At 32.7% G+C, this 13,945-nt stretch overlaps 1 protein-coding gene across 2 annotated transcripts in view; it reads right to left on the bottom strand.

The window, feature by feature from the left end:
* Nucleotides 1-13,945, bottom strand: part of FMN2 (formin 2) — a 453,830-nt gene that overhangs the window by 137,024 nt on the left and 302,861 nt on the right. For both annotated transcript variants that reach the window (XM_044674186.1, XM_044674185.1), the window contains 5 exons: nucleotides 11,086-11,177; nucleotides 10,789-10,918; nucleotides 9,428-9,574; nucleotides 6,340-6,399; nucleotides 6,065-6,185 (listed from right to left, as the gene is read on the bottom strand). In XM_044674186.1, coding sequence (XP_044530121.1) covers nucleotides 6,065-6,185; nucleotides 6,340-6,399; nucleotides 9,428-9,574; nucleotides 10,789-10,918; nucleotides 11,086-11,177 — 550 coding nt within the window. The remainder of the gene's footprint in view (nucleotides 1-6,064; nucleotides 6,186-6,339; nucleotides 6,400-9,427; nucleotides 9,575-10,788; nucleotides 10,919-11,085; nucleotides 11,178-13,945) is intronic.

A 13,945-nucleotide genomic window follows, 5' to 3' on the forward strand; every position in this document is an offset into this window, starting at 1 on the left:
ATGGAAATTCAGAATAAGTAGGATGATAAGAGGAACATTTCACTGCTCTTGAGAAGTCTAATTTTCTAGGTATATAAAAAGTACATTTCATGGTAATGACTGAATTGGCAGATATGATTCCTTTGCCACCACTGATAATTTTTTAATTATCACAAAGAAAGCAAAAGGTATTGCTAAAACTGGATAAGCAGAATGTTTTCCCAAAGGAAAAAAACAAACAAACAAACCAAAAATTGGGGGTTGGTAGTGGGGAGAAAAGAGCTTTTAAACCATAGAGCAGTGGGCTTGACTTTCATTCTTGAGAAAAATTCTAGAATTTGTTATTAAAGAAATGATTAGTGAATAACAAGAACATAAAGTGGTTTTAGCAAGAAGTGAGGATGGTTTCATTAAAAAACTATTTCAGATTATTTTTATGACAGTAATTAGATGATCATATCAGGGCTACTTATATATAGTTTACCTTGATTTTAACAAAGATTCTGACAGTTTCTCAGATTATTCTTATGAAAAAGATAAGGAATCATGCTTAGGAAAAACATAGATATGTTTCTTTAGGATTGGTTGAATTGGAAGATCCAAAGAGTAATTGTTAATTATTGAGATTGTAGTTAGAAGAATATCTCTAGAGTAGTCATCCAGGGATCAGTCGGTGCAGATCTATCTTGTGCAATTGAATATTTTTATTGCCAATCAGGTGAGGTCATAGATGGCATGCTTACTGAATTTTCTAATGACAAAATTTTGGAGTCATAGGTGACATATCAGATGACAAGGTCAAGATTCAATCAATCCTAATCGATCAAATGACACTTATTAAGTACCTACTATGTTCCAAACACTGGGTTGAAAAAAAAATTCACAGCCTATAATGTTGGGGAAAGTCTAAAATCTTACATTTTATTGCAAGCTACAACTAAGCAAGAGAAAAAAAATGAGGTAAGAAGAGATGCCAATTCTTACACAGAGAAAATTATTTGGGGTTCTTATTTTCTTATTGACCTAAAAACTCAATATGAGCCAACCCAATATGATATGGCTATCAAGAAAGCTAATGAAATCTTGATCTACAATAAAACTCAATGTTCTTACAGAATAGTATTTAATTATTTTATAAACCTGTCCAGCTTAATTTAAAAAAATGGACAATGCTGATTATTCTCTGTGCTGAGAATACCAAAATGAAAATTGCAATAGTCTAGTCTTTTCTGTCCATGACCTTACAATCAACTTAGGAATACATGCTATATCTACAAAAAAGCATAAAATATGGTAGAGACACTAAAATATTATAATACTACTTAGGAATAACTGGTTCCCTTGAAGTTTTAAGGATAGGAGAAGAAAGGTTCCAGAAGATTTCATGAAGGAAGTAATACCTGGTATACATACTTTGAAAAAACAGGTAGAGATGAAGTGGAAGAATGTCACAATAATTAACAGGGCAGTCCATTCAAATCCATGGAAATAGGTGATTATAGGATGAAATTAAAATTTAGCAAATAGTACAATTTGGGCATAATTCTGCCAAAAATTATTCTGGATGAGGCCGCATAAGCAGATTGAAGACATACTATCTGAAACTAACATCGGTATTTAGAAATATATCTGGCAAAGAAGAAAATCTTAAATGCTTTTTGAGTAAAAAGTTTGCACTGGATGAACCTTAGACTTTACTCTTACATTTCTTTGAGATCTTCTTGCAATATTTAAACTAATGTTCCGTGATCTCTTTCTTATTTTTATGGCAAAATTAAAAGCATCTAGATAAGGCAATGGATGGAAGGATAGTAAGCCTCAAGTTAGGAAGACATAGATTAAAATCTGACCTCAGAAATTTACTAGCTCTGTGATTCTGGGTAAGTCACTTTACTTCTGCCTTTTTCATCATGTTCAATTTTAAAATGGGGCCAAAAATAGCTCCTATCTTGCTAGTTTCTTGTGAGGATCAAATAAGATTATATTTGTAAAGTGCTTGGAAGCATGTCTGACACATAGTAGGCATTTAATAAATGCTTGTTCCCTTTGCACACACACATATTTAGTTCTCCACTAATACCCAATTTCAGTGTTCCATTCTGTGATGAAGATGACTGAAGATTATATGAATGGTTTACAATTCTGGCAGACCTTACTAAGCAAGAATAGTTTCAAGTACAGTTATCCCTTTGACATCATGATTTTCCCCATCACAGTTTTGATACATCACAGGTCAAATAAGAAATCAAATGGGAATTTTGGGGAGATATGTGGAAACCACAGATGGCATGTGAAGGCCAGCAGACAACAAAGAAAAAGTTTAGAAAGTCAGAAATACATCCTTAATAGAAAATTTACAATAAGGCCAGCAGACAACAAAGAAAAAGTTTAGAAAGTCAGAAATACATCCCTAATAGAAAATTTACAATACATGTACATAAAAGAAAAAAATCATATTTCTTCTCATGAATAAAGGAATGGCCAAAATTTTTTACTTAGATATTCTACATTGCAGGGGTACCATGCACCTAACTCACTGTGATGTGGAGGGGATAATTTTAGAGGCTTGGGTATGGACTGGATTTTTTACTTTTAAGGAAGTTTAGCTAGTTTCAGGAAATCTCCTTGCCAGAAGTTTAATGACCTAATGATGAGGTTTTGTTTTTTTTCTCCTGCTTCAGTAACTCACAACTCTTCTAATCTGTGGAACTGTTGTCTGTGTTCCAACTAAACTAGCCTATCACTATTTCTCAAAATCAGAATTCCGGGGGGCAGCTGGGTAGCTCAGTGGATTGAGAGCCAGGCCTAGAGACGGGAGGTCCTAGGTTCAAATCTGGCCTCAGACACTTCCCAGCTATGTGACCCTGGGCAAGTCACTTGACCCCCATTGCCTACCCTTACCACTCTTCTGCCTTGGAGCCAATACACAGTATTGACTCCAAGATGGAAGGTAAGGGTTTAAAAAAAAAATCCGAATTCCACCTCTCATTTCTTTGCCTTTCCACAGGCTATTGATCATGCTTGGAATGTACTCCTTTATATATTCTACTTCTAAGAATTCCTGGAGCAGTTCATGCACAAAGTCTTATGGGAAGGCATTCTAGATCAATCCAAAAGCATTTAAGAGTTTATTATGTGCCTGAACCTGTGTTAAGCCCTGCAGATACAAAAAAAAAAGCCCAGACACTTTAAGTAGCTTGTATTACACTGGGGTAAACTAGGTACCACAATGGAGAGAATTTAGGAATTTCAAAGTGGAAGTCAAATCAATAAGCATTTAGTAAGTGCCCATCATGTGCCAGGCACCATGCTAAGTAGTGAGGATGCAAAGAAATGCAAAAATATTCTCTACTCTTGAGGAGCTCATAGTCTAAAGTGGGAGGCCACATGCAAATTGTTATGTACGAACAAGAAAAATGTGGAATACATTGGACATAATCACAGAGGAAAAGCATCAGTATTAAGGAGGATCAGGAAAGGATTCTTCCAGATTTTCTTTGAGATTTGGCATAAGCCAAGGGCATCCAGGAGGTGTAGATAAGGAAGGAGAGCATTCCAGGCACAGGGAATAGAAAATCAGTACATAGGCACAGAGATGCAGTGCCATGAGTAAAAAACAAGAAAACCAAATATCACTGAATTATAGAGACTATGGAGGTGGATGAAACATGAAAAGCAGAGAAGAGTTAGGAAGAAGCCAAAAGATTTTTTATATATTTATCTACTCCATCCTTCATTAATTCCATTCATTTTAAATCCTAGAACCAATAGGAGATCATTATAATTTACTGAGCAGGAAAGTGACATAATCAGACTCACAATTTATCAATATTAGTCAAAGGAAAGGAAACTAATGAAAAGGTTTTTTCATTAGCTGATCCCACTAATTGTTAGTATATTCCCCTTCCTCAAATTATTTTGCATTTCTCTGTTTGTTCAGAATTCCTTCATTGTTTGAAACAGGTAGATAAAGCAATTGATATAGATCTGGACCTGAAATAAGAACCACTTAATTTCAAATCCTTCCTCAGACACTTATTGGCTTTTACCCTTGACAAGCCACTTAATTTGGCCTAGTAACTTATAAGTACTCTCAGTTTCCTTATTTATTAAAAAAAAGCTAATTATGGCAACTGTGTTCTAAGGTGAGGGCAGCTAGATGGTTCAGTGGATAGAGCATCAGTCTTGGAGTCCAGGAGACTCTTTTTCTTGAATCCAGCACTTACTAGCTCTATGACCCTAGGCAAGTCACTTAACCCTATTTGTCTCTGTTTTGCCATCTAAAAAAATGAATTGGAAAAAGAACTGGCAAACCACTCCAGAATCTTTGCTAAGAAAAATCCTAAGTGTTGTCAGGAAGAGTCATACATGCCTGAAATGACTGAACAATACATAAGATTGTTGTGAGGTTCAAATGAGATGATATTGGTAAAGTGCTTTTCAAACTTTAAGGCACTATGCAAATATTAACTATTATTATTATTATGTTTATGAAGGAATACCAACATATTCTAGACAGTAGCAAACTTTTTTTTATATTCTATGTCTAAGAGTGCCTAAAACATAGTGAGTATTTAATGTGTCTTCTGAGTCAAATTTAAATACTTACACTAATGTCATCACTCATTCTTGAAGTATTTCATTATGTGAACATTTAATATTGTAGGGGGAAGAGAAGGACATATATAACATGGTAGTTTATGTGTAACTGATTTAATAGGAAAAGAAAGAATGAGATCAGTGTCTACCCTGAAGAAATCATATGCCAAGTCATTTATTATTGAAATAAACATACAACTCTGCTATTAAGTCATTTGTAACTGTAATAGCTTTGAAACTTTGCTCCCAGTATTTGAATTGTGAATGCATCAGCCTCAAACCTGAAATTATAATTCTTTATTACAATTCGAGCAACACTTAGTAATGTCTTCATAATTTCAAAGACCTAAGGAACCATAAATGGAAATGTGTTTTTCTCCTGGGATGCCCAGAAATATTGTTATTTGAGATGACTATTTTTTGTTTGCTTTTTGAAGGTTTCTTTAGGGAAATGCAATGAATGACTATTCTTTTCTCTAAGGAGAGGTATTTATTCAGTATGTACAATAGCTTTGCATTTTTTTCAAGATGTCAGTCATTAAAGACTATTATCAGATGAATAAAACACAGCCTCAGGTCTTGTCCATCTATAGGATAATCTCAATCAAAATAAATAATGATCATTATACTTCTTCTTTAAAGAACTGATGTACATATGTTTCTCAGTTTTCTAATATAACAATTCTTAAAAAAAGATTCCCACCATTTTTATCTCTTTGTCAGTTAAATGTCTATACTTACTGATATATGACATTTCTAATAATATTTGAACATCTGAGGCGAAATCTGTTCTTAAGTCAGTTAGAACAAAGCTTAAGACACAGGAAAGAAAGAGGAGAGAGGGAAATAGCTCATTTGGTCAAACTCAAACCTTGGCAAGAACCTCTGCTGGGAATACTTGCTTTGTCTGAATGATTAATTTTAATTCAAAAAGTTATTTGGGAGAAATTTACAAAGCCTCCAACTCTCTCCTTTTAAAATGGATAGTAGTAGCCTACATGTCCAGTAACCTGCTGGGTCTATGTGTAACAGTGCATTAGTCATGTTTCATTGAATGCAAAAGGAGACTTCAATCCCATAAAAAGTCACGTAATCCAGAAGGGTCGGGGGGAATGTTTATAAAATTCCTAAGAAGAACTAAATATATTATAAAATCTCAAAGAAATATATTATATTGCTGATTATGTCAGTGACAACAAAATTTAAAAAATACTGAAGAAATGTAACCTCATTCATATATTCTAGATTATATTCAAGAAGCACTTTGGATACCTAGATTTATGTTGCTTTGTGTATGGACACACAAAAAGGTAGAGTTTTTCTATTTTTTTTTGTCATTGAAGTATTAGTTGAACTACCCAAGGCTGTCTATATAAAAATCAATATATTCTCTTATATCATAATGAAAAGACTTCCTTTGTCTACCAGCATCAAAATAAAAAAATAAAAATATAAATGGATTATCACATGCATTGTATTTTGATACCTCTCAAATCTTTCTTCAGTTTGCGAAGGTCTTTCTGAAAGTCTTCAAACTTCATCTGGGAGGCTTGAAATAGATCCTGGGGTTCTGGCAGTGGAAAAACACATTGTTCTTTTCCAGCGTCCTGATGAACAAGGTGGGAAAAATTATGTTTTTAAAGAATGACCATCCATAGCTCCAGAAGAAAGAAAGAAAAAAAAATATATCATGAAGTCACTCAACTCATGTTGAGTCAAAGTAAATTTGGTTATAGGTATATAGAAATTTCAATCACTCACCTCATCGAAATTTCGAAGATAATATGAGACAATATATGACAAAAGACTCCGGCTATTGTCCTAGGCAGAAAGATCAAAGTGGGTAAAAGTAGTTTAAATTTTACTATTAACTCTTTAAAAAATTTAGACAACTATCTAAATATGATGATATTTTAAATGAAATTCTGTAAAAGAAATTTTCTTCCTGTATCTAAAGAGCTTAACTGCTTCAGGAAAGATGCTCTACTTAAATTTTTCCTTTTAATCATTACTAGGGTCAATTAATCAAACATGGAGATTAACTTGTAAAAACTCTCTTTTTTTGTCTATTTGTTTCTTGAGTAACAAAGATAATTTAATACTCCTTAGAGGTAAGCTCTTTTTAACATTGAAATGTATGACCCCTATCTTAATAGAAAAAAATTTAGAATTGACTGGAACCTATTCTAGCTGTACAACTTATATAACCACATATAGGTTTGTAGAAGATGGTGAAAATAATTTAGCTTCTATAGCAGTCATTTCAGATAACAAGTTATTATATTAGCTTTTCAATGAGGCAGACTTATAGGAATTTGTTCATAGAGCCCAATGAATTATATATCATGAATTCTGCAGAAAATATGCAAAATCTTCTTAGGCTTAAGATAACACTTATTTTGTTTTTGTGTCACATTCCTTTAGGGATTGATTTGGCCTAGAGATTATATTATTTTCTCTTTATTATTACCATATTTGAATCAAAACCATGTGATATAAATATGATGAATGGCATTTAGACTTTATTCATTTTAAACGAAATCCCCCAAAATAAACTGCACACACACCTGGATTTTTTATCTTTGTTTTGATTTTTATCTTCTGGTTATAGATTTGTTTTTTTTTATTTTTGTTTTAAATAATAGTATTCCCTCTTCATGAAAAAGATACTACTTTAGATATGATTTCCTAATTCAGACCTCAACTTAAAACAGGATTTACTTTCTATTGATTAGGGTGATTTTCACTCATCATTTTTGGTTGATGTCTCTCTTAACTCCATTAACATGGACTTGGTTATTTAGGTTAAAGTAGGTCAACCACATATTTATCAGAAGCTGCTAATAGTGAGTTGTATAACACTTTGGCAGAGTGTCTTAGAAAGAGGAAGGCCAAGGTTCAAATGTTATCTCAGATATCTGCTACCTGGGTGACAATAGGAATTCCACTTAGCCTTTCTAACTCTGGGATTCTTCATAAAATGGGGGAAATAACCTATTCCATACCATCATTCTGAGATTTAGTTTTAGTGCTGATTTGTTATTAAAGATTAAAATGGCATTAAAACTATTGGGTTACCCTGTATAAGTAAAATACCTTGCAAAGCTTAAAGTGCTGCATAAAAGTAATCTTTTGGGGCAGCTAAGATGGTTCATTGGTTAGACAACAAGATCTAGATTTAGGAGGTCCTAGGGTCAAATCTAGCCTCAGACACATCCTAGCTGAATGACCTTGAACAAGTCACTTTTAACCATAATTGCCTAGTCCTTATCACTCTTCTGCCTTTAAACCCAAACATAGTATTGCTAATTTAAGGGGTTATTTTAAAAGTAATTTATTAATAACATCAGAAGCAATAGTAGAAGTAACTAAATTATTCTAATTTGTATAAGGAGATAAAAATATGCAGGAATTAACACAATTGTTTTGTACTCGTGCAAAAGTAAGAAAGAACAATAAAGGCATATTTGTAACTTATGTCAGGTTATATAACAAATTAAATTACTTGTTTCATGATTGTATTGTCAAAATCTCAAACTAGGTCATATTTTAAATTGGGATCACTGGGATTTACCTTTGGGGGGGGTTGACTAATGCATGATATTTAAAGAAAAATGGAAAGATATTTTTTACTCATACTTATAACCTATCCAAGATATGCTTAAGGTTCCACATTAAAAATTAGCAGATAACTAACATATTCCATTTTTGGATTCTAAGTTATTTGGAAATGATATTTCTATTAAATTAAAATCAATTCAATAGGAATATATATGAAATGGAAAAATTTGCTCCTTTTTTAAAAAGCCACTTATTCCAAATCTATACACTTAAACCTGTACTTGTATTGGTAAACAATATCAAATAATTTCTATACCAGAAGTTATAATGAAAATGTGCAAATGTAATAGTATTTTAACAGGTAGACTACACTAAAATATAAATCCTATAAAGTCAAATATTAAGTAACTGATAAATCAGAGTGAAGAAACTTGTTTGCTCCTTTTAGAAAAAAAATCAACAACTTGTACAGTAGAAAATTATAGGAATTAAATAGTATTTTAATTTTAATGTATATTGATTCCAATTTTTTGAAAATTTCACTAACATTTCATTCATTTCCGAATTCTTAGCACCACTACAGATACACACTTGTATGTAGGTTCCTAAACTATTCAGATTTGCTAAATGTGTGTTGTAAATTTTTTCCTCTTCACCAATTTCTTTTCTTAGTAGTATAATACATACAAAATATATGATTAGATTTAAGGATTTATAAGATATTGAATTAGAAATAGTCTGAAACATTATCTGTTCCAAAAATCAGGAAGACATAACTGTATTCATGTGGCTAGATATATTTTCTATTTTAAATATTTTACTTCATCTAGAATGATTCATTTTAGACTTTCCTAATTTTTTAAGTCTTGGATCTATTTGCCTCTACTTGTTAGCCTTTAAGAAAGTAATTTAAATAGAAAGAAATAGTGATAGTTCATTTTATCCTAGGAAAAGTTAAAATCTTTCATATTTCTGATTGAGAATAATTTGCCATAGCAGATATGGTCTATGGCACACAGAGATTTGAGCAAGAAATCTAAAAATAAATATATAATTTTAGCTGAAGTCACAGTCATGAAGGAGGGATGGGACTAATGGCTACTCATTTAAAGAAACATTCTGATAGTCAAAACACAAATACGAAAATGAACATTTCTTTTTCTTAGATATGATTTGGCTTTAAGATACAAAGAAACAATTATTACAAGGACAAATACTGAAACTCCTTATTATTAACAAAATGGTCTCATCTTCTAGTAATCCTACAGTCAGTCATAAAAATACTTACACTGCTTTTGACATCTTTCAGCTTTGGCAGAATGTCTAATCCAAAACCATCTGCCTGTCCCCGAGTCTTGTTCCCACCATTCATGTAATTACCAAAGGCAAGAACCAGACCTAGAACCTGCATAACCCCTGACCCATTTTTCAATGTCTGCAAAATAGGATAAAGAACAATTTTTCTTAATTAAAATTTTGTATAACATTTATCAGTTTTACAAGAGCTGTCATCACACAATATGCCAAGCTTCCAATATATTTACTAACACTTTAGGTCATATGCATTTATCATTATTCCTACTTACAAATTGTAGGTCATTCGAAAATATCCAAAATGCATTTTAAGAAACTCACAAAAGACCCAGAAGCTGCTTTTACATACACATATACACAAAGGGGAAAAAAAGTAAACCTTACACCAACTACATCATCACAGGAAGGAAAAAATAAAAACCCACATCAACTTTATCAACACATTATAACACATATTTCACACATGAGCCAAAGGGGGCATCTGAAAGACAGTAAGCAAGCACCTAATTTCATATCTCCTATTTTTTGCTGGACTAAAGAGAGTCAGAAAAAGGAGTATTATGAAAAAAGAATTATTTCAAGAGAAATTCTTCATAGCTATTCTAATTTTATATACCTCCTTAGCAACCAAATATTCTGGCATCAGAACTAATACTAAAAAATGTTGACGTAAAGAGATGCATTTTAAAGAGATTAAATTTAACCCAAGTATTTCACACTTGCTTCTTCCAAAGTCCTGTTAGGCTTAATTTTGTATTACTTATAACCAGCTGATACAGTATTTTTTCAATATGTTTAACCAATAGAAGAGAGAATAATGTTGCTGTCTTTTTAAATTTTTTGGTATTGATAATTTATGGATTATTAATACTCTAACTTCAAGGAGGCATTTAAGCCTAAAAATTCAGCTATGCTGTTGTCTTCAAATCATTGGGATGGACTAATTATTAGCAATTTGTTGAGCAGTCCTTTCCAAAAATCAAAAGAAAGCAAACAAAATACTCTCAAATGGCATTCATTTGGATGTCGGATGTATGAAAGCCTCTGCAAAGTGAAGATTTTGCTTTGGCAACAGCAGAAGGCACAGTATTCTCTAGAGGCTGATGTGCATTGGCAGGAATCTTATGATGCTGCAGAGAAGCCCTGAAAGCCAATCTGAACATGTGCTTTGATCTGGAAGCACCATCATAAAATGTTCCATTCGGCAGGACTGCGATCCTTCAAATTTAATGAGGACTTAAAGTAAATAAAAAGAAAACTTTTGAAATATGAACATGACTGAACAAGATTAAATATCAGAAATGTAGCTCCAGCTTTCTATGGACCAGAACCCACCTCACACAACTTCTGTAGTAGTTCAAGTTTGCGACGAATTGAGCAAATGCTTTCGGAAAATGTTGACTGGAACAGGATACAAAAGACTCGCTCTGAAAAGTTGGGTATTAGTGATAGTTCGTAAAGGAACCTGAAGGAAGAGAGTCAAATGAAGACAGAAAATATAATTCATATAAACAGATGTTTAGCCTTATATCATTCCTAGCAATTATGTACTCAAGATACTGCACTTTCCTAATGGAAATAGCCCACACATCTCCTGGATGATTCCTCTTTGGCTATAAGAGGCATGCTTACTGTTCAGGTTTGTCCAAAGCCTTGGCATTTTCTTTTTCTTTGCATGATCTGCCATGCTTTTCAATTTTTTCCAATTCATCTGACTGTGCTCTCTGGAAAAAAGAAGACATTTTTTTTAAAACATGGCCAATTAAACTCCAAAGATAATAATTGTCTTCCTACAAAAATCACTCTATATTTTCATATTCCTTAGCATCTGTTTGTAGTAAAACTTTACTTAATTCATGAGGCATTTTAAAGTGTAAATATGTTTAATGCAAACCAGATTACTTCTAAATCTTCCAAATAATGTTATTGACTATTAGTAATCTGCAAAAGATTTATTCATTCAAGCATGCATTGAGACAATACATTTTTCCTTTCCTGTTCTTTTGGCTGTTTATATACTCTCTAGGATGAAAGAATTTGCTTTTAAAGTGGTATTTCTCATTCAAAAATCGGTCAAGTTAAATTGGAATGTAATGTGATCCTAAAGATTTATGTAACGTTATTTCTCTCACGGTAAAAGAAAGAGATTTATTTAACTATCTCGATCATTACTTACTGCTAGTTAGGTTATAAAATATTCACAATGGAATTATTATTTTCACTTTTAATGTAAATGACACAAAAATCACAGAACACAAACACAACATTTGAGTTCCTTTTTCTATATTATCTTTTGGGTAGAATCATGTCTCTAAATTGATTTTCTTTTATGTAGATGTATATGCCCAACCTCCTCAGCCCATACACACATGCCTTCAAGATCAAATATGCTGTCCTAACTTTAATTTTTATGACTCTCCATAAAATGTTTTGGCAGCATATAAAGAATGTTATCGGCATTGAACAAATCTAGTTTCATAATCATTAGATGTTTTTACATATTACTTTTATCTATGTATAAGTAAAATTTAATATAGTTCATATATTATAAAGGTATGAAATTAATCACATTACATTTTCTGAAAAGGTATGGATAGAATCACATGTCTTGGACTTGAGGCAGTCAGTTCCCTAGCAAATCAATTTCATTCTGTGTAATTGGTTGTTAAAACACAATAATAATCAAGCAATAATTATTCTGTGATTCTAGATGGACTTTGGCCTAAGTCTGAAGATCAGTGAATTCCTTGTGGTCCTGGATGATTTCAACGTGTGGATTTTCCAGTTGATCAGCTCACATAAGAAAGATATTCATCAAAATATTTTTATCAAGGGAATAATAAGTGATGATTCACAGTTTAAGAGGAAATTTTAATTATTTGATAGTCTGACATTGTGCATTTGGAATAAGAATGTACGATAAATTCTTATGAAGTTAAGAAGAGAATAGTTTCTCACAAATACCTACCTGCAACAAAAAAAAAATGGTAACCTTTTTGCTAAACTTTTATAAATATTATCAAGTTCCTACAAGGAACAGAGCACTGTGAGAGATATATACTTGGAATAAGACTAGGTCTTGCTCTCATGGAACTTTATGGTTTAGTATGAGTCAGCATGGTATAGTAAAATGTGTCTTTGTAATCAGAAGGCCAAGTTTAACTCTCTTCTCTGAAACTTAATATCTATGTGATGGGCAAATCACTTATCCTCTCTGGGTTTGTTTCCTCATCTATAAGTAACGACATGTAGCAGATGCTGTCTAACATCCTTTCCAATTCTACTTTTTTTGAACCTATGGCACATATATCACTAAATATAATCTACCATGATGTATTATTTTAATAAGCTTTAGAGGATGTATGGGGTAGGGATAAAACTGGTATAGCAGGAAGAGCATCATAGGCTGAGGGAACAGTGTGATCAAAATACTTGTTACATATTGCTTCACTCCAGATAAATGTGGACATTATCCAAAAACAATTTAGGGGTAGAATGGTCAAGCATTACTCACTTAACAGGATTGGCATAAACAAGATCAAGGGCAGAAAAAGTGATGGTGTTCAGACTAAGGAGAAATATCAGTTCTTTGATAGCATGATCAATGATTCAGATAATAAATATTCATTAAGGGCTTACTTTGTGCTTGGCATCATGCCAGGGACTAAGGATACAAAAAGAAGCAAAAGATAGTCCCTGCTCTTGAGAAGTTCATTATCTAATGGAGAAGAAAATGAGCAAATGAATATGGACAAACTGTATGGTAGACAAAAGAAAATAATGAATAGAAGGAAGTCACTAGAATTAAAGGGACTGGTAAAAGCTTACTGTTAGAAGATTTTAGTGAGAATTTCAAAGAAAACAGGGAAACCACGAAGAAGGACAGAATTCAAAGAACAGGGAACAGATAAAGGAAATTCCCAGAGCCAAGAAATGAAATGTCTAGTTTCTGGAACAGCAAGGAAGTCAGTGTCACTTAATAAAGTATCTCAAGCCTAGCTGTCACTAGCCCAGAAGTTCCTCTATACTCCTTTCCTGGGAAAGTGCAGGGCTTTAGAAAACCTGGTGGACTTGGGTCCCAAGACAATAGAATTTCCTCCAGGATCTCCCTGCTTCCCATTTCCATGATGTCATGCCTCCTCTAAGGGAGTCATACTCAACATAAAGAGGGCTAAAAGCCAAATGTGAATTGAATGATTCTTCAAAAGAGCTTTGTTATTGACCTTAGAATCAAAACCTATTGTTTTTCAAAAACAGAAGCTTAGTAACAACTAAAGATATTTAGTAATTATGTGGTAGAGGAGATAAGAGTGTCAAGCCTGGAGTGAGGAAGATATTTTCCTAAATTCAAATTTGATCTCAGGCACTTACTGGGGGTGTGGCCTTGGGCAAGTCACTTAACCCAATTTGCCTTAGTTTTCTCATTTATAAAATAAGCTAGGGAAATAAAGGGCAAACCACTCCTGTATTTTTGCCAAGAAAAATCAAAATG

This window comes from Gracilinanus agilis, chromosome 4 (assembly GCF_016433145.1).
Source record: "Gracilinanus agilis isolate LMUSP501 chromosome 4, AgileGrace, whole genome shotgun sequence".
NCBI lineage: Eukaryota > Metazoa > Chordata > Mammalia > Didelphimorphia > Didelphidae > Gracilinanus > Gracilinanus agilis.